We start from the raw sequence: 21731 nt of genomic DNA, 5'->3' as shown, positions 1-21731 counted from the left end.
GCGCCGGCACCGATGACGTCATCGGTGTGCGCAGCGTCCCGGTTGCCGTGGTAACCCGCCCGAACTCCGAAATTGAGTTGCGGCCGCCTCGCCCGTGGCAGCCGCAACCAGCGTTTTGTCAGAGGTGCCTTACTGCAGTTAGCGCCGGCGCATTAAAGGCCCCGCGGCGGCCGGCCGCTTTCCCGCCGGCTGCCTGCCCGCAGCTCCCCCCCCCTCCCGGAACAGATGCAAGCCCGGCACTTGTCCGAGGTGCCGGGCTCATTTTTAAGCAGATTTGCGCGGGCCGCGGCCGGGTGCAGGCAGCTCCTCCTTAACGGAAGGAGGAGGCCTGCACTTCCCCAGCCTGCCGCACCGCATCGGGTGCCGCAGCGCCGGAATTGTGGCGCGAAACGGCAGTTAGCGCCCTTTTCTAGGCGCTAAGACCCTTCAGTAGCGCCGGCAGCCGTTTGGGCGCGGCGCCACTGAATTTTTGGCGCGCGCAGGGGACTTAGCGCCGGCACTAATTTCCGGCGCTAAAGCCCTGGCTAAGCCAAAACCCAATTTCTAGGCCTTTGTGTTTCCTTGTGAGGAAAGCATCCCCTTTGGAGAATAGACTGAAGAAAACTTGCAATCTTCACAGCAAGAACTGAAAGTCTGTTTTTTGGTGTAGTGCGTTTGTGTACTGGCACCTTTATTAAGTTCAATTTATCTTCCCAAGAAGATGCTTATGTTGACTGATTGCCTCTTAAGGCAGATCTTTACATTCAATCATAGTTAACTCATTCTTTGGCTTTTCTATGACATATGTGCTCCTAAGCTACATGAAGGATAAATTAATGACAAAAAAAGATTTGCATACTGCTGGTGTGATCTTCCTTCATTCTTTGAATATAATTTATCCTCTACATGCACAAAAATACATAGAAATTCTAATACAGAAATAGGCCATTACCTTCTCCCATCTTCCTCATCTCATTGTTTTTCGAACATTTGGACATTATTTCATATTGATGAATTTGTCTATCCTGCTGTATAAACAAAGCCTTATACAGGTACTCAGGCTACTTTTGCTGATGAATACTCTGTGGGCACGCTCTTGTGCAGTACGTGAGTAAGGGAAGATTTCATGACTTCAAAGTATATTACTGAGAGGAACATTGTCCCAGTGATTTTCTCCCACTGGCTGAGGTTGTCCAGAACTATGTGCGGGATAAACTGCAGTTAACGAATCAGACACACCATACTAAAAGTAGGGAATCTTTTATTTTCCAGGATCATCTTAATAAACATAGAAACATAGAAGATAGGAGCAGGAGTAGGCCATTCGGCCCTTCGAGCCCGCTCCGCCATTCAACGAGATCATGGCTGATCATCCAAACCCTAGCACCCAGTCCCTATACTGACAGCCATCCCACCCAAGCCCTATCCTATCCCCGTATCCCCATAACCCCACGTATTTAATCCCCCCTAACACTAAGGGCCAATTTTTATCATGGCCAATCAACCTAACCCGCACATCTTTGGACTGTGGGAGGAAACCGGAGCACCCGGAGGAAACCCACGCAAACACGGGGAGAATGTGCAAACTCCACACACAGTCACCCGAGCCGGATTTGAACCCGGGTCCCTGGCGCTGTGAGGCAATAGTGCTAACCACTATGCCACCGTGCTCCAAAAATTATCTTTTGACTTTCCACTTTATTTATATGTGCAATTTTTCACACTATTTACTGATTTCCGATTTAAAATGAAGCATTTATTGTTGAAATAATTCAAATACACCTTAATACTTCATGTATTAAACTCTTGTAAGTCAGCATTGTCCTCGGTGCTTTAGTGAATTTATTGAATTTCATTTTTAAAAAATTTATTTTTTTGTTTAAAAGATTTCTTTTCACAGACTATAACAGGCTGTCTAGTGTTGGTGGAGAAACATCAATGGCTGAGATGATTGCAACTCTTTCTGATGCTTGTGAAAGAGAGTTTGGTTTTCTGGCATCAAGACTTTTTAGAGTCTTCAAGACTGAAGATACGCAAGGTATGAATCTGTTATGAGAAGGGTTTTGTTTTCAGAATGATATAAACTTATGAAATAGAAAGATATTTTAAACAATATTCACATGCAGATCATATTTTATATTCAACCCATTTTAAAAAGATAAAGCATGATTTGGTTTACTGTGAAAGAAGGTAAGTTTTGGATCACTTGATTATATATCAACATTTTCCATAGCAGGACTTAAACTTCAAGGTCTAGAAATTGTTGGTGTTGAAGCATGCACTATGGTGAGTGGTGTGCACATGCACATCTCACATCGGTAGTGCACTGCCCACTATGTTGGTGAAGGTTGAAACACGTAGTTAGGTCCTTTTTTAAAATTAGTTTATGGGATCTGGGCGTCCCTGGCAAGGTCAGCATTTATTGCCCATCCCTAATTGCCCTTGAGAAGGTGGTGGTGAGCCGACTTCTTGAACCGCTGCAGTCCGTGTGGTGAAGGTACTCCCACAGTGCTGTTAGGGAGGGAGTTCCAGGATTTTGACCCAGCGACGATGAAGGATCGGCCGATATACTTCTAAGTCAGGATGGTGTGTGACTTGGAGGGGAACTTGGAGGTGGTGGTGTTCCCTGCTACCCTTGTCCTTCTAGGTGGAAGAGGTCACGGGTTTGGGAGGTGCTGCCGAAGAAGCCTTGGTGAGTTGCTGCAGTGCATCTTGTAGATGGTACACACTGCAGCCACGGTACGCCGGTGGTGGAGGGAGTGAATGTTTAAGGTGGTGGATGGGGTGCCAATCAAGCGGGCTGCTTTGTCCTGGATGGTGTCGAGCTTCTTGAGTGTTGTTGGAGCTGCACTCATCCAGGCAAGTGGAGAGTATTCCATCACACTCCTTACTTGTACCTTTTAGATGGTGGAAAGGCTTTGGGGAGTCAGGAGGTGAGACACTTGCCGCAGAATACCCAGCCTCTGACCTGCTCTCATTGCCACAGTATTTATGTGGCTGGTCCAGGTAAGTTTCTGGTCAATGGTGACCCCCAGGATGTTGATAGTGGGGGATTCGGTGATGGTAATGCCGTTGAATGTCAAGGGGCGGTGGTTACTCTCGCTTGTTGGAGATAGTCATTGCCTGGCACTTCTGTGGCGTGAATGTTACCTGCCACTTATCGGCCCAAGCCTGAACATCGTCCATTATTTGCAAATAAGGAGCCTAACGCGTGTTTCAGGTCCCCTACCCAAAATTGGTCTGTCCTGAATACTGCCGCTGCGGTTGGCCACAGCACTCTTACGCTCATTGCAGGGAGGGGAGAAGGGAACAAATCAGCCAGGGTTTCCACTGCTGACTGCTACATCATGACTTGTATTGGAAAGTATGCATGTGTAGACATTAATTAATAACAGAATGGTAACATTCGTGCCACAGAAGTGCCAGGCAATGACTATCTCCAACAAGAGCGAGTCTGACCACCGCCCCTTGACTTTCAGTGGCATTACCATCGCCGAATCCCCCACCATCAACATCCTGGGGGTCACCATTGACCAGAAACTTAACTGGACCAGCCACATAAATACTGTGGTTACAAGAACAGGTCAGAGGCTGGGTATTCTGCGGCGAGTGTTTCACCTCCTGACTCCCCAAAGCCTTTCCACCATCTACAAGGCACAAGTAAGGAGTGTGATGGAATACTCTCCACTTGCCTGGATGACTGCAGCTCCAACAACACTGAAGAAGCTCGACACCATCCAGGACAAAGCAGCCCCGCTTGATCGACACCCCATCCACCACCTTAAACATTCACTCCCTCCACCACCGGCGTACCGTGGCTGCAGTGTGTACCATCTACAAGATGCACTGCAGCAACTCGCCAAGGCTTCTTCGGCAGCACCTCCGAAACCCGCGACCTCTACCACCTAGAAGGACAAGGGCAGCAGACGCATGGGAACACCGTCACCTGCAAGTTCCCCATCCAAGTTACACACCACCCTGACATGGAAATAAATTGCTGTTCCTTCATCGGCGCTGGGTCAAAATCCGGGAACTCCCTCCCTGACAGCACTGTGGGAGTACCTTCACCACACGGACTGCAGCGCTTCAAGAAGGTGGCTCGCCACCACCTTCTCGAGGGCAGTTAGGGATGGGCAGTAAATGCTGACTTGCCCACATCCCAGGAACGAATAAAAAAAAGAATTTGGCTCAACTGTGTCGTGCCACATTAAGAATGGCCACCTTGCTGAAGTTACGGTGGACTGCCAGCACCTGCAAAACTGTGTCCCATTAGGAGCCACTGCCTTCAGGAGAGAAGAGTAGTTTTGTTTTTCCATGCTCTCCCACCTCCAACATTTCAGCTTCTACTGATCACGACATTCAAGAAATTGCCAGGCGCCATTGCCAAATGGTCTAATTGGGCCAAAGATTATTACTTTTTTTAATATAAAAAACAGAAAATGCTGCAAATAGTTCTGATGGAAGGTCAGCATCCTGAAACATTAACTCCGTTTCTCTCTCCACAGATGCTAACTGACCTGCTGAGTGTTTCCAGCATTTTCTATTTTTATTTCAGATTTCCAGCAACTGCAATATTTTGCTTTTATAATTACCGTTTTGTTTCATTCCCTTCCAGTTGTTTAATGTGCATTAATTTCTACATGCATTTCTAATGTTTAATAAGTTGGGCAAACCTCATCAACAGCTAGCAGGCCCAAGGATATTGTAAACCTCTTTACCAGTAACCCTGTGGTTCGTTTACTTGATGGTAATTTATTTTCCATCACTGCAGCGTTGTAACAGCTACAGAGAAGTCCCTGGCTTTATCTCTTTTGCATTTCATAAAACATTGAAAGGATGGAATGAGAAATAACATTTCTGCCCATCAACTCTGTTCCTTCCACTAGACCATGGGCAGTTGGGAGCATGTACCAAACTTCATGTACAGGAAACTTTGGTTTATCCGGAGGTTAACTGTCCGGAATGCTCGCGCCACCGGCAAAAACCAGGAGCCGTTTCGTTAGGTTTTTTCTCTTTTCGTTGCTTTTTTTTCACCAGTCTGGCTCTGCAAGGTCTCGCTGAAGCTGTTGCTAAGCTACAGAGACGCTTGCAAGGTACGGCCGACTGTTTAGAAGCTGTTGCTAAGCAACGGGGTTTGTTGCCAGATACGGAGCTCAAAATCTCTATGTTTCAACATTAGCGCTGGTTTGTCCGGCAGTTTTGATGGGACGGCAACAGCTCGGTCCCGTCGGTGCCGGATAGCACAAAGTTTCCTGTATGTGCAAAAAAGAAAAAGACTACTTTAATTTACATAGCGACTTTTTGAGGATGTAATAAGGTGCTATGCGCTTTACAGCTAATGGATTATTTTTGAAATGCAGTAACATTTTTAGCCAAATGCAGCAGTCAGTCTACACACAGTAAGATCCCATAAACAGCAAATAAACAAATGACCGGGTAATCTGTTTTTGGTGCTGTTGGTTGAGAGAGGAAAGTTGGCCAGCACATCAGGAGAATTTCCTGCTCTTCTTGGAAAATTACCACGGGATCTTTTATGTTCGCTGAGCAGACACAGGCCTTTGATCTAATGCCTCATCTGAAAATTGCACCACCAACAATGGAGAACTCCTTCAGAACTGCACCGAGGTATCATCCTAGATTATGTGCTCACATCGATGGTGGAGTTTGAACACAAAAGCTTTGAACTCAGTCTGTCATTGACCACAGTCAAAATGTTTCTGCTGGCCTATGACCACTTCTTTGCAGTCTCGAAGACTGAGGGACTCCGCCCCCCCCCCCCCCCCCCCACCAGAGGGAATAGCTTCTCTCTATCTACTCTTATCAAATTCTTTTATCATTTTAAAGATTAGCTCACCCCACAATCTTATAAACTCAAGGAAATACAGGCCAAGTTTATGCAGCCTGTCCTTATAATTTAAACCATGGTATGTACCATTCTGGTGAATCTGCGCAGCACCCCCACACAGGCCAATATATCCTGCTTACGGTGCGGTGCCCAAAACTGAAGGCAGCACTCCAGATGGGATATAACCACGGCTCTGCACGACGGAAGCATCACTTTCTCGCCCCTTTTGTATTTCAACCCCCTTTAGGTTATGGCCAACACCCTATTAGCTTTGTTGATTACTTTTTGTACCTGTGCACTAGCTTTTAACAATTTGTGTACCTGGATATCCAAATACCTTTCCTCTTCCACAGTTCCTAGTCTCTAGCCATTATGAAAATATTCTGATTTGTCTTGGATGCAAAGTGGATTACCTCCCACTTCCCCACATTGAACTCCCACTTGCCACAGTTTTTTTCCACTCATTTAATCGGTCTATGTCCCTGACGTAAGAAAACTACTAGGCACTTGGTCTAAGCGTTAAACAAAGCTTTAATCAACTGTTTTACAACATGGAGGTCTAGTTGTGTCCTTCACTAGTTCCTGTTAAGAATGTCCTGCGCAAGCTGGGCCCGTGCCCGAGTATTTATACTCTCCCTGGACAGCGCCACCCGCAGGCCGCTCAGTTGATTCACGTCAGTCCCTTTGTAACTTCCTACTCCCATCTACACAACTTACTGTGCCTCCTAACTTAGTGCCATCTGCGAATTTGAATATACAGCTCTATTGCTTAAATGGATTTTCATTGCAGCTACTATAGAAGAGTGGTGTGTTTTTGCCAGTTGAACCAAGGGCTGTTGTCGTTCTGTGTCATCTCCAGTTTGTAAGCACTAACAGTTTGTTAATGCAGACGCTAAAATTGAAAAGCAGATTAATTTAAAAAAAAATAGTCCTCAAGCTGCCTATCTTCACGGTTACCAGTGTTTTTTAGGAATGTAACAGAGCTGTCTTTCCTGCTGCTGCACACGGCTAATTGCAGAAGATGGGATTGTAGTTATTCTACATCCTTGCTGAGTGTATTTGAAAAGTTCCTCAAGACCTTTTCAAATACACCCACTTCTAACTCGAGCAGTGAAAGAAGAATATGAATGCTGAAGAAAATGGTCAGCTGAGAAATCTTAGTACAATCATTCTTAGACATTGCAAATGTCAGTAGTTTTGGAAAAATGTAATTTAAGCAAGTGAGGGAATCGTTCGATAAATCAGTACGGTATGTATAATAGTGTTTCTAATGAAACAAAATAAACTAGCATGAAAATGATGAAATGCTACACAAGTCACACTAATTTAGATGCCTGAATCAATACTGCTTTAACCATTCAATGGCTCTGCTTCCTGTCCTGTACTGTGGACAACCTGCAAGTAGCACCACATGAGCTATGCTGATTGTGTTCGAGCTTGTCTACCCCAGACATTGCAGACAACTAATGATCGTAAGGGGATATACAATAGGCTATTATTGTCTGGTGGCAGGCACATAGTTGCTTACATGACTCCTGCTCTGAACTCTTCTTCTGTATTTATAGTTTTTCTACCGCTTTTTAGGTTTCAAGCTTTCAAGGTGCGCCATTCCCTAACAAGTTGAATAGAACTAATTGAAGTTGTATACCAATTTTTCAGGTGCATCGACTTTTCCAACTATTTTTCATTTTACCTCACCCTTTCGTTCTCCTTCATGCCTCTGCTTAGCTTGATCCCAAAGAGCTTCCAAGGGATATGGGGAGAAGGCAGGGACAGGGTACTGAATTTGGATGATCAGCCAAGATCTCATTGAATGGCGGAGCAGGCTCGAGGGGCCGAATGGCCTACTCCTGCTCCTATCTTCTATGTTTTATCTATGTGAGCCCAGTTCGTGAGCAGTTCCTGCTGGAAAATGTGTGGTGATATGTTGTTCCATTTGTGTGTCTGAACTGAAACTTATTTAGACGGCCTTTACTGTGTGTTCAATACCACATAAATTAGATCAATTCATTTGAACATTCATTTTTGTTTGAATTCAGTGCAAGACTCTAATCGCTTTGTACCCTTGCAACAATATATTTTGTCTCGTCTGTCTAGACAAATGAGCTAAATAAAAAGATTGGCATGGAAATTTCCCAGGGTTTCTCCCAAAGTGCCATAACCTCGCTTGGAGACGAATGGATTCCCCGAGAAATGGTTGTAAATGGCCGTTTTCAGCCATTTTATCCCATTTCTCTGGTGGTTCCGTCAATCTTCTGCCGAAGTAATGGTGGGAGATCAGGGGAACACCCACAGTGTCAAAATTTAGGCCTGGAGTTTCCACCAGGGGTACAATTGGGAAAATGTGCTGGAAACTGCGCTGGTTTTGCCGAGATTCAGTTGCGCCCAGGTTTCTGTGCATTTGCACATGGCCGAACATAAACTCTTCCGTGAATCAGCGCAGTCGGTAGGCGTAATCAATTACTGACTGGAACATGGCTGAATTAAACTTAATTTAAACGGAATGTGTTCCAAGTAATTGCTGCAGCTGAAGAAACAGGCCAATCAGTGGTTTCAAGTGACCGTTGGTCGCAGGTCTGTCTTGTGTACTAAGGGAAGATCAGTTGACTGAATTTGAACTAATTGAAACTGAATTTAAAGTAATTGTAACGTCAGTATGAGACATAGACCAGAGTGAGGCTTCAATTGGCTGCTGGTCACTGCAGCTGCAGGTCATTAACAATGGACCACGGGTGTCTGTGATGCCCAAACTGGTGCAATCGGTGGAAACTTGCCATGCTGCTCTGGGGGGCGTGGCCAGTTTTGTGGGTGGGACTGCTTCGGGGGAATTGACTTTTGAACCAGCTTAAATGACTGCAGAATCTTGAGCGTAAGTGGTTATGGGCGTGACTCGCTGGTGTTGTAAATTCTGCGATCTTTTGCGCTTTTTCAGTTGATAATCAGTGCAATCAAACCAAGCGGAAACTCCGGCGTTTGGTGGTTAAGATACATTGTCCAGTGTTCGTAGTGAATTTCAAATCCATTTCATATATTCATTATCGACCAACCAGTGAATTCTGTGTACTTAGGCTGACTTAAAATAATTACTAATGAGAAACTAATAAAGTATTGAAGATAAATTATATGATGAAATGAACGGGATACGATGTGTGTGTATTCCATACAGTGTGTGTAGCCCTATTAAAAGGAGCACTCATTTCAAAAATTAAGATTTATGAAAACAAATGATGTTGGTTTGTATTTTTTTTTTAAAGGTAAAAAAGGAGTGAAGAAGTGGAAAAAGACCTGCTGTCTCCCATCGTTTGTCATCTTTATTTTTATCTTGGCCTGCTTCGTTGCTGGCATCTTGCTGCTGGCCATCTTCAAGGCAAATGAGGAACACCTGACCGTAAATGCCATTCTGATATCGATTGCTTGCATCCTTGGTCTGGCACTGGTCCTTAACTGCCACACGTGGTGGCAGGTGCTCGATTCTGTCCTTCACTCTCAGAGAAAGCGAGTTTTACTAGCAGCTTCAAAGCTTCACAAGCTGAAGCCCGAAGGCTTTATGAAAGTAAGTATTTTGTATGCAATAATGTGAAAGAAGGATGTTGGTGAAGTGTGTGAATGCCAAAGATGCATTTTATAATTGTTTCATTTATTATTGCCTTTTCTCTCTGTGAGCTATTTATTTGCAGATAGTCATGATTCAAACAGCAAATGTCGTCTTAGATTTCTTTTAAAATATTAATTGTAGCATTTATGCCAGTAATCTATTGGTCCACTGCCTAATTATCAGATTGACTACACTTTTGTTTTATCAGGGGTACAGTAGCTTAGTGGTTATGTAGTAATCCAGAGGCCTGGACTAACATGAGTTCAAATCCCAGCTGTGGAATTTAAATTCAGTTAATTAAATAAATCTGGAATAAAAAGCGAGTATCAGTAATGTAAAAACCCATCTGGTTCACTAATGTCCTTTTAGGGAAGGAAATCTGCCACCCTGACCCGGTCTGGCCGATATGTGACTCCAGTCCCACAGCAATGTGGTTGACTCTTAATTGCCCTCTGAAATGGCCTAGCAAGCCACTCAGTTGGAACAAACCGCTACAAGAAACAACAAGAAGAATAAAACTGGTCGGACCACCGACATCAGCCTCTGCACCGTCTTTGGACACGACAAAGACACACCCAACCCGGTCGACCCTGCAGAGTCCTCCTCGCTCACAACTGGGGACTTGTGCCAACATTTGGAGAGCTGTCCCACAGACTAGTCGAGCAACAGCCTGACATAGTCATACTCACAGAATCATACCTTTCAGCCAATATCCCAGACGACGACTCCGCCATCCCTGGGTATGCCCTGTCCCACCGGCAGGACAGACCCACCAGAGATACAATGGTATACAGTCGGGAGGGAGTCCTCAACATTGACTCCAGACCCCTTGAAGTCTCATGGCATTAGGTCAAACATGGGCAAGGGAACCTCCTGCTGGTTACCACCTACCGCCCTCCATCAGCTGATGAATCAGTACTCCTCCATGTTGAACACCACTTGGAAGAAGCACTGAGGGTAGCAAGGGCACAAAATATACTCCCTAACAGCACTGTGGGAGTACCTTCACACACGGACTGCAGCAGTTCAAGAAGGCGGCTCACCACAACCTTCTCGAGGGCAATTAAGGATGGGCAATAAATGCTGGCCTTGCCAGCGATGCCCACAGCCCAGGAACAAATAAAAAAATAAATAAATATGTAATTGTGGTTAATGTGAATATCTGTGCTAGTACAGGAAACTTTCTGGTATCCGGCACCGACGGGACCGAGCTGGTGCCGTACCATCAAAACTGCCATAGAAACCAGCGCTAATGTTAAAACATACGGAGCTTTTGAGCTCCGTGTGAATCAACAAACCCTGTTGCTTCAAAACAGTCGGCCGCAGCTTAAAAGCATCTCTGTAGCTAAGCAACAGCTTCAGCTAGACCTTGCAGAGCCTGACTGGAAAAAAAAAAGCAACGAGAAGTAAAAAAAACCTATAGGAAACGGCTCCTGAATTTTGCCAGTAGATAGAGCTTTCCGGACTTTTAACCTCCGGTTAAACAAAAGTTTCCTGTAGCTAAATTTTCCTTAAAGCTTCCGACTATATATCCGCAGCATAACAAAGACCGCCTAGTTCCACTTCCGTAACATCGCCCGTCTCCGCCCTTGCCTCAGCTCATCCGCTGCTGAAACCCTCATCCATGCCTTTGTTACCTCTAGACTTGACTATTCCAACGCACTCCTGGCCGGCCTCCCACATTCCACCCTACGTAAACTTGAGGTCATCCAAAACTTGGCTGCCCGTGTCCGAACTCGCACCGAGTCCCGTTCACCCATCACCCCTGTGCTCGCTGACCTACATTGGCTCCAGGTTAAGCAGCGCCTCGATTTCAAAATTCTCATCCTTGTTTTCAAATCCATCCATGGCCTCGCCCCTCCCTATCTCTGTAATCTCCTTCAGCCCCACAACCCCCCCCCCCCCCCCCCCGAGATATCTGCGCTCCTCTAATTCTGCCCTCTTTGAGGATCCCTGATATTATAATCGCTCAACCTTTGATGGCCGTGTCTTCTGCTGCCTGGGCCCTAAGCTCGGGAATTCCCTGCCTAAACCTCTCCGCCTCGCTACCTCTCTTTCCTCCTTTAAGACGCTCCTTAAAACCTACCTCTTTGACCAAGCTTTTGGTCACCTGCCCTAATTTATCCTTATGTGGATCGGTGTCAAATTTTTCTGTCTTTAAAATACTCCTGTGCAGCGCCTTGGGACGTTTTACTGTGTTAAAGGCGCTATATAAATACAAGTTGTTGTTAGGATATGAGAGTGCATTTTTTGTAGAGGGATTCTTTGTTAGAGCATTTGCAGTAGTGATATAATTTGGAAGAAAAATACTTACAGTCAAATGTCAACTTTCATGTACCAATACCTCAAAGCACTTGACACAGTGAATAATTTTGAGGTGTTAGGTAGACAAATGCAGCAGCCATTTTGCTCCAGGAATGACCCCAAAAACAGTCACGAGATGAATGACAAGTTGATCTATTTTTAGAGATATTGGTTGAGACACAATTCCCTGCTCTATTTTGAATAGTGCCATGGGATCTTTAACATCCATTGAAATGGACAGCAAGGATCTCTTGTTTAATATCTCAGTTGAAATGATAGCACTTCTCGAAATGTAGCACTCCTTCAATGCTGCATTGGAGTGTCTGTCTATATTTTGTGCTCAAACTTGTGAGCCATAACCTTGTAATCTGGAGGTGACAGCTCTACGAACTGAGCCAAGCTGACACTAAGTGATACTAAATGATGCTACAGATACCATAGAACGATACAGCGCAGAAGGAGGCCATTCGGCCCATTGTGCCTGTGCCTACGGCCACTGTTGAAAAGGCAGTTTTATTGAATAAAATGAGGACTTCCAGTCTAAGCCTTGTTTGAAATTAGACTTCAGAGCCTTAATTTAAAAACCAATCTACATGAGCATGCTTGAAGGTCTAGTGGCCAAAGGCCCTGCCCAGGGCGGCAATGTCACATGAGCCAGAAGGTCTCAGGTTTGATCCTTGTCTGTGCTGAGTCATTTGATCTCGTTGGGGTGGGGGGGGTGGGGTGCGGGTGACATCAGCAGTAGTAAAACTTAACTTCAGTGCTCCTGAGCTAAGTAAGGAAAATTAACCAGTCTCTACTCTTGATTATTCAATGACCCCTGCTGGAAAGAGTTTGTGAATGGATGTTGAATGAAAACTGGATCAGGGTCGGTTGTAATACCCTCCTTGGCAAATAGTCTGATGGCACACGCTGTCTAAACTTACACATGAAGAATGCTCACTTGAGAGATGTACTGGAAGGTTGCCAGGGCAGGGCCTGTGAAACCTAACCTCAGCTTGATCTTCTGGCTTGGAGCGAGGAGAAAGATAGAAAGAGAATACATTTCTGGCTACAGCATTCTTGCGCAGCCAAAGCACGGATGAACTTTGAGTGGACCTCTAATTTTCATTTAATTTGATTAGTTTCAGTTCTTCCCAACTCAAAGAACTAGATGTACAAATAACTTGTTTAATACTAACAGTTCACTTGTAATAGTAGAAGTTTTTTTTTGGTGGAAAAGACATTGTCTGTTTGCTTTAAAAGGTTCTAAAGAATGAAGTGGAGCTCATGGCCCGGATGGCCAAGTCTATTGATGGCTTTACTCAGAATCAAACACGACTTGTGGTTGTTATTGATGGATTGGATGCATGTGAGCAAGATAAAGTCCTGCAGATGCTAGACACAGTGAGTAATCTTTCAATCGCCACTATCCATACATTAACAAAACCCTTCACAATGAAACTGTTTGCCAGCCTTTGCTACAAATGAAATTTAATGGTCCCTTATTAATCAGGAGCTCTTTTTAAAAAAAAAAGATGCTCGTATCTATTTTTGCTTTTGTCCTTTTCTATTATAAATGTGTTAAATGATGCCTGCAGTGTGGCTGCTGCAATAATTTCAGTGGAGCTACACTATTTAACCGAAAAGCTACTTTACATTGGCCCGGATTTTGCGGTAAGAATAATGGTGAGGCTATCGGCACTCACCGTTACTGTGGAGTAAATCAGACAGCACCTCTGACAACCACACACACGCGCAGTTAAACATGGAAATCAGGAAGTTGCTGTCCAATTTTCCCTGCTCCTCCACAAGCTTCGCTATACTGGTACCTCGCCGAGAGGCTCTGCATTCACATACATGCAACGGCATCAAATTGGGGTTCTTACCCATTAAATAAGCCGGAAAAAGTTAAGGTCGTCCATTCAAATGTAAGTGAATTTTTAACGGCGCGTTAATTCTTAATTATTACCAAACAACCACTCTGGCACTAAAAATTTACTTTTACAAGTGTGAAGTCTAGATTTTAATTATTGGTGATTTTTAAAAAAAGTTAATTTTTCTAACTTTTTCTTTCTGTCTCTTTTTTCTCTCTTCTCTCTTAATCCCATCTTGCTTTCCTTCTATTTTGCTTTCTGTACATGATTTTACATTGAATTAAATACTCTAACTTACACTTCCTGGTTTAGACTCTGCGTGTCTGTGAGGATTCGTCAGTCTGATTGGTTGAGGAGACGCGCCGTTGCTTGTCTGTTCACACACGTCCCAGATCCCCTGTAGTGGGCGCCGCGCTGTTTCGGCTCTCTAATTACAGGAAACTTTGTGCTATCCGGCAATCTGGAGCCACCGGCAAAAATCAGCAGCCGTTTTTTATTCTTTTTGTTTGTTTTTTTTGCTTTGTTTGAACAGTCAAGCTGTGCAAGGTCTGTAGCTATAGCAACAGCTTCAGCTACAGAGCTTGCAGGCCACACCCGAATGTTTAGAAGCTGTTGCTAAGCAACAGTGTTTGTTGTCAAATACGGAGATAAGAATCTCCGTATCTCAACATTAACTCTGGAGAGTACGGCAGTTTTGAGGCAACGGCAGCAGCTCGGTCCCGTGGGTGCCGGATAGCACAAAGTTTCCTGTACTGCAAATCGCAATGTAAAAGCCCACAGAAAATCTGTGGGCACGTGTAAGTGCGACGAACAGCACGTATCGTTCGTTCGCCGCTGACCGCAAAATTTGGGCCATTATATATTGATTTTGAGAACAATGACAAAATGGTTCCATGCTCTGCGCTCACTTCTGATAGCTCAGTGGGTGAAATCGCATGTGGTGTGATAATGAGACATGAAATCAGGAAGATTCAGAGTCCATGGTCTATGATAAGTTACCCGATTTTATTGTCTGTGGGCTAGGGCAGGTAAAGGGAAAACTAAAAGATGTAAAGTAATTAAACCAGGAGAGAGAAATAAGAAATGTGTGAGTAAAACATCAGAGCTGAAGGACATGCTAGGGGGTGTGGCCCAAATAACCATTCTTTATACAAATGCGCGGAGTATAAGGAACAAATTGAATGAATTGCCGGTGCAAATTCAACTTGGAGGGTATTACATGGTAGCCATTACTGAGATACGGTTGCAAGACGGTCAGGACTGGGAACTAAATATATCAGGTTATAAGGTCTATAGGAAAGATAGGGAAAATGGTAGAGGGGGAGGAGTAGCCTTAGTGATTAAGGATGAAATCACTTCAATAATAGGAGAGCATATACCGAGAGGTAAGCAGGCAGTGGAGACTTTATGGGTAGAATTAAGAAATAGAAAAGGATTTAAGGCTAGTAGGAGTTGTGTTATAGACCCCCTGGTAGCAGCTTTGAAGTGGTAGAATGCATAAATGCAGAGATTAGACAAGCATGTAGTAAAGACAGAGTGGTTTTAATGGAGGATTTTAACTTACATGTAGATTGGGATAAGTAGACTAGCTTATGTCAGAAAAGTAGTGAATTTCGAGTGTGTTCAGGATAGTTTTCTGCAACAATATGTCCTAGAACCAACAAGGGGGCAGGCTATTTTGGATTTAGTAATGAGCAATGAACCAGATTTAGTTAATAGCCTAACGGCGCGTGAATATCGAAAAGGGATCATAATATGATCGCGTTCAACGTAGTGTTTGAAAGGGAGAAATGCAAAACAGCTGCTAAGATTCTAGATTTACCAAGGCTGACTTCAATGCGAAGAGACAGAGACTGTCCACAGTAAACTGGGCAAATATGTTATGGGTAAAACGACAGATCATCAGTGTTAGAGTGACTAAACACCTTGAAAATGTTCAGCTGATTAGAGCGAGCCAGCATAGATTTATAAAGGGTAGGTCACGCCTGATGAACCTGATTGAATTTTTTGAAGAGGTGACTAAAGTAGTGGACAGGGAAATGTCTATGGATGTTATTTATATGGGCTTCCAGACGACATTTGATAAAGTCCCTCATAAGAGAATGTTAGCTAAAGCTGAAGCTCATGGATTTGAAGGCAAATTATTGACCTAGTTAGGAAATTGGCTGAGTGGCAGGAGACACAGAGTAGGGATAATTGGGCAGGTACTCTAATTGGCAGGATGTGACTAGTGGAAGGATAGTGCCTTGGAGGAAGTGCAGTGTAGACGTCAAGGGTTAAGTTACGAAGAGAGATTACACAACCTAGGGTTGTATTCCCTAGAATTTAGAAGGTTAATCAAAGTTTTGAAGATATTAAGGGGAACTGATGGGGTAGATAGAGAGAAACTATTTCTGCTGGTTGGGGAATCTAGGACTAGGGGGCAGAGTCTAAAAATTAGAGCCAGACCTTTCAGGATTGAAGTTACAAAACACTTCTACACACAAAGGGTGGTAGAAGTTTGGAACTCTCTTCTGCAAATGGAAATAGATGCTAGATCGATTGTTAATTTTAAATCTGAGGTTGATAGCTTTTTGTTATTAAGGGATATGGGGCAAAGGCGGTTATATGGAGTTGGGTCACAGATCAGCTATGATCTCATTGAATGGTGGAACAGGCTCGAGGGGCTATATGGCCTACTCCTGTTCCTATTAAGCTCTTACAAAAAATATATATTTGTGCATTTTTTTGTTATTATGATGCCTCTTTCCATCTTAAACTTGTGTTCAGCAATCAATTCCTGCACTGACCATTCACCTCTGGGATCTGAATTGGAATCCAATCCAGGCTGATGGACATAAAAGCCGTATCTCATTTTGCTGGTTGTTAATGACCATGTGAAATTAGATATGGTAGTCTTAATCTTGTTTTAATGATTGCAAAGTCGCACCAGAAAACTGCCTGTATTGGGCACTACAGGAAACTTTGGTTTATCCGGAGGTTGTATGTCCGGAAACCTCGCTCTACCAGCAGAAATCAGGAGCCGTTTTGTTAGGTTTTTTTGCTTCTCGTGGCTTTTTTTTCAAACAGGCTCTGGAAAGTGTCTCTGAAGCTGTTGCTAAGCTACAGAGACGCTTCCAAGGTATGGGCCGACTGTTTACAAGCTGTTGCTAAGCAACAGTGTTTGTTGTCAGATACGGAGATGAAAACCTCCGTATGCTTCAACATTAACTTTGTATGTCCAGCAGTTTTGATAGATCGGCAACACGCCAGTCCCGTCGGTGCCGGATATCACAAAGTTTCCTGTAATTTGTATAAAATTGATTTGTGTAGAGAGACAAAAATGAACTGGTGTTATAAATGGAAATTTAATAGTCGTACAATAGGAAGTGCTCTTCTGGGGATGAGGTTAAGGGGCTCCAATAGAATGGAGCAAGCTTGACCTTGTGTCTGGCCTCTGTCGCTGCTTAGCTAGAATTGTAAGGAGTGGAACAGTGTTCTGTTTCCCAGTGTTAGTAGCTTTCACCTTTATCACAAAAAATCACCAAAGTTGCTTAAAGGAGACTAGAGAACACAAAAGCGTCTCCTAACTAGCAAAGAAAACTGAGGAAGGATGTTCTTGCCATGGAAGGAGTGCAGCGAAGATTCACCAGACTGATACCTGGGATGACAAGAATGACGTATGAGGAGAGATTGGGTCGATTGGGCTTGTACTCGCTGGAGTTTAGAAGAATGAGAGGGGATCTCATTGAAACTTATAAAATTCTAACAGGAATAGACAGACTAGATGCAGGAAGGATGTTCCCGATGGCGGGGGAGTCCAGAACCAGGGGTCACAGTCTAAGGATAAGGGGTAAGCCATTTAGGACAGAGATGAGGAGGAATTTCTTCACCCAGAGAGTGGTGAACCTGTGGAATTCTCTACCACAGAAGGCAGTAGAGGCCAATTCATTAAATATATTCTAGAAGGAGTTAGATATATTTCTTAAGGCTAAAGGGATCAAGGGATATGGGGAGAAGGCAGGGACAGGGTACTGAGTTTGGATGATCAGCCATGATCTCATTGAATGGCGGAGCAGGCTCGAGGGGCCGAATGGCCGACCCCTGCTCCTATCTTCTATGTTTCTATGTCTACAAAAAAGACTACTTCCAACGAGTTTGGGTTTTGCTTCTTTCCTGGAGCTTGCTTTGTTCAGCTTCGCCTTCTCTCCGAATATTTCCCAAGCCTCTGTGAAGGTGTGACAAATTTTTACTTTGAAAATAGCAATTTGTCATTTCTAGCCTTTAGTTTCTGGAGAAAATGTCTATTTTCTGAATGACATTCTGACCATCTGATATTCTAATCTTGATCTGGCCTTAATGAAGCCAGTTGCGTGGTTGAATAGAGCAGCTGACTCGTGGTGTACTTTTGAAGAAAAATAATTTGCCGCTGACATAGAGTACCCATGTGGACGGTCTGCCCAATTTTGTTGTAAGAGAACTGAGCGCATTGTTCCCCATTGATGCATGCGTATTCTCAGAGCCCAGGGAAGTGCCGACCCTACACGAGCCATTCCAACTCATTATTCAAATACCGTGATTACGCTGGCTCTGCTCCTTAGTCAGCAGTGCCATAGGAGAACCCCGAGTGAACTTTATAAAATGTGTTGTTTTAATCTTCATTTAGTTGGTGTATTAAGCCAAATAACACTGAATGCACAGTGAAGATCAGTTTGAATAACCAGTTAATTTTATTTGTAATTAAGACTTAAAGTTTATCTCCGTGGTGACTATACTATGGTTATGAGCAAACTTTGGAATTCAAGATGCAGCTTAGCTTATACAGCCAAGGATCTGCTCATAGTCCCCATTCTATGTAATTTACTTTTGCACCTTTGACAACATTTGTTATGCTTGTACTGTAGCAGAAACCTTTTAAGAAGCAGTTTTGCATTGGAGGGGCTGTGGCCAGAAGGGCACTTTTCTACCCCTGCATCTAGCCAGTCTGGGAGTCCACTGGGACATAGCTTAGTGCTGAGGAGGGTACCCAGGAGGAAATGCAGCCCTCCCCACAACTAAATGAAACACATGTGGGACATGTCAATCATGAGTGAGTGATATCAGCCCTCTGCCTGGAAATGTGGAAATACCATGCAGTCTGGGCCATCTTGGAGACTCGCTCAACTTAAATTGCTCCTCTTCTAGCATGGCACCTCATCCAATTACTCTGAAGGGCAGTGATCCCAACCGACATGACCACAAATATATAGGGCCTCCTCCCCCATCTTGAGGCACAACTAAACCAAGACCCAAAAAGTGGCTTAACTCACCCACCCACCCACAATGCTTCCAGTGCACATACAGTTACACCAAGAAACCTGGATGTGTTGATGCATTCCTCCCATGTGCACCATGTGATCAAAATGTACAATATCTTCATAAAGTATATATGTTAATATGCACCTAAATAGCTTCATTTAAAAAAAAAAATAACAACTTCACCTTTGCATGGTGCAGATGTCCGAATGGTGGAGTTTAAGCCATACTGTTTGTAAGATGGAACTTTTATTGCATGGCTGAGGAAGCTATAAGGTATATAGAGCAGTTTAATCTACACACAGGTCAGGGAGAGTGAAGAGGGACAGAATAGAGCAACGTCCAGAGCACTTTACCCTCTCCAAAAAGTTTGAAGCACTAGCTTCCTTTGAGATGGATGAGGACTCTGGTCAGTGAGAGCATCCAGTCATTGTGGTCCACGTGGGAGTCAACGACGCAGGAATGGAAAGGCCTAAAGTTCTGCAAAAGTAATTTTAGGAGATTAGGAAGCAGGCTTAGGAATAGGACTTCAAAGGTGGTAATTTCTGGTTTACTTCCCCGACCATGTGCTAGAATAGATTAAGGATAGGAAAATTAGGGAGCATGACGCATTGCTAAAGAGGTGGTGTCGGGAAGAGAATTTCTGTTTCATGGGGCACCAGTTCTGGGTAAGATGGGAGCTAGTCACTAAGGATATCGAACAGCAAGGCCTGCTTTCCTGTTATGAACTGGCAGAATGAATAAATAGGGAAGTGAAGAACCATTTTAACGGGAAAGGGAAGGGCCAAAAAGGAAAGCAATCAGAAAGAGCAAGTAGACCAGATAGAAGTAGATGAGGTAAATATAGAAAGAAAAAAGAATTTAGCAAAGATAGCAGGGAGAAGGGATAAAGGGAGGAGAGGAGTAAAATTAAATCAATGAATTAATAAGCAGGAAAAGAGTGAGATAAAGGAATGTGATGTTAGCTTGGACAAAAAAGGGGGAAAGGGTAGGATTAAATACTAACAAAAAAATAGAAAATGCCTGTATTGCTTTGCTTGGTGTGGGAAATAAACTGGGAGAATTAGAAACAATTGCCTCACAAGATGTAGATCTAATAGAACTAGCAGAAACTTAGTTGCAAACTGGCCAGAAATAGAAAATAAACATATTGGGTTATAGTAGTTTTAGAAGGACAGAATATATAAAATAGGAGGAGTGGTAATATTGGTGAAGTATAGGAACGTAGGAATTGCTAGATGAAAAATGACCATGGTCTATCTAGTTCGCCTTCTACCATCCAAGTTGCTGCATGATACAATGATAATGGAGTTGCTGACTAATCGTAGCAATTGATCTCTATCAATTGGTCGACCACACACCCAGACATGAGGCGAGGAAAATCCCAGTAGCGGAGAGCTTTGGAAACCACAGGTCCAAATTCACCTGTTCCTCCCAAGCATGCTACACTTAATACCTGTCATGTTTCAAATTATTCATGTACTGATCACTACTCCTTAAGCAGGGAACACATGCTGTAGAAGGAACTGATGGGCACAAAAAGAGGTTCAAACAGAGTTAGGGATCAAAGATTTTTTTTTTTAAATGATACATTAGCGGGGTTGTATTGTGTATTTACAGGGATTGTATTGTGGAAGGGAAATGGAAGAAGAAATCTTTACAACGAGCAGGGAGATGAGTAAGAACATTACTGTTCTAGGAGATTTTAAATACCCACTCATTAATTGGGATAGGAAGGGAATAAACGAAGAAAAAGGAATGGAATTCCTAAAATATGTGTAGGACTCCTTCCTCAAGCGGTATGTTTCTATACCTACAAGGGGAGAGGCATTGCTTGATATAGTTATGAGTAATGACGTAGATGTGTTAATGTGGGTTAGCGCTTCTGGAGTAGTGATCATATGATGAGGGTTTAGTTGCAAATATAAAGGGGGAAAAGATAGTATAAAAACAAAGGAGTCAAGTGGCTTGGGACAGATTTTCAAAAGATGAGTGAGCTAGTTGAGGTAAATTGGAACATGGATTTTTTTAAAGAGATTTCAGAGTTGTAGAATAAATATATACCTTTTTTTTAAAAAGCTCAAATTTTAGAATGTAGGTAAATAAGGTTAGAAACAAACAAAAATTGGAGAGGCACTAAGGGGCCCATAGGTATGATAAAAATGAGAGAATACAAGAAAGTAAGGAAGGCGGTTAAGACAGCGATAAGGGAAAGCAAGGATGACGTATGAGGAGCGAATCTGGAAAAAACTAAAAAAGGGACAGTATAGTATTCAACAAATATATCAGTAAAAAGAGCATGGTCAGATGTTAGGTGGGGCCCCTGAAAGGAGAGAACCGTGAATTAGTAGAGCATAAACAGACATTGACGGAGATACTTGACAAATATTTTGCTTCAGCGTTTACAAAAGAGAGGATGTTGGGAGAAAGTACTTTCTGAATTGGTTAAAAGCAAGATGATAGATATTGTCATAACGAAAAAGAATGCATTAAAAAAGCTAGTTTAAACTAAGGGAGGGACCATAACGGAGATCTGTTGGTGGAAGCAGAAGGCATGGATGAAGTGCAAAATGAGTACTTTGCATCGGTGTTTACCAAGGAAGAGGATGTTGCCACTGCGATAAACAAGGAGGTTGTCTAGATACTGGGTGAGATAAAAATCGATAAAGAGGATGTAGTAGAAAGGCTGGCAGTAATTAAAGTGGGTGAGTCACCCGGCCCTCTGAGGATGCATCCAAGGTTGCTGAGGGATGTAATGGTAGAAATTGAGGAGGTGCTGGTCACAATCTTCCAATCCTCCTTGGATACAGAGATGGTGCCAGAGGACTGGAGGATTGTAAATGTTGCACCCTCGTTCAAAAAAAGGGGAGAAGGATAA

The 21731-nt window shown here is 43.5% G+C and overlaps 1 protein-coding gene across 8 annotated transcripts in view; it reads left to right on the top strand.

Annotated features, from left to right (window-relative positions):
- kidins220b (kinase D-interacting substrate 220b) overlaps positions 1-21731 on the top strand; it is a 185293-nt gene that overhangs the window by 108020 nt on the left and 55542 nt on the right. For all 8 annotated transcript variants that reach the window (XM_085996355.1, XM_085996353.1, XM_085996358.1 and 5 more), the window contains 3 exons: positions 1866-2017; positions 9079-9377; positions 12969-13109. In XM_085996355.1, the coding sequence (XP_085852481.1) occupies positions 1866-2017; positions 9079-9377; positions 12969-13109 (592 nt within the window). The remainder of the gene's footprint in view (positions 1-1865; positions 2018-9078; positions 9378-12968; positions 13110-21731) is intronic.

Source organism: Somniosus microcephalus, chromosome 9 (assembly GCF_052327205.1).
Source record: "Somniosus microcephalus isolate GS21.2 chromosome 9, FLI_Smic_1.0, whole genome shotgun sequence".
NCBI classification, from domain to species: Eukaryota; Metazoa; Chordata; class Chondrichthyes; order Squaliformes; family Somniosidae; genus Somniosus; species Somniosus microcephalus.
Note: the sequence above shows the minus strand (reverse complement) of the source record. Positions and strands in the feature narration are given on the sequence as shown.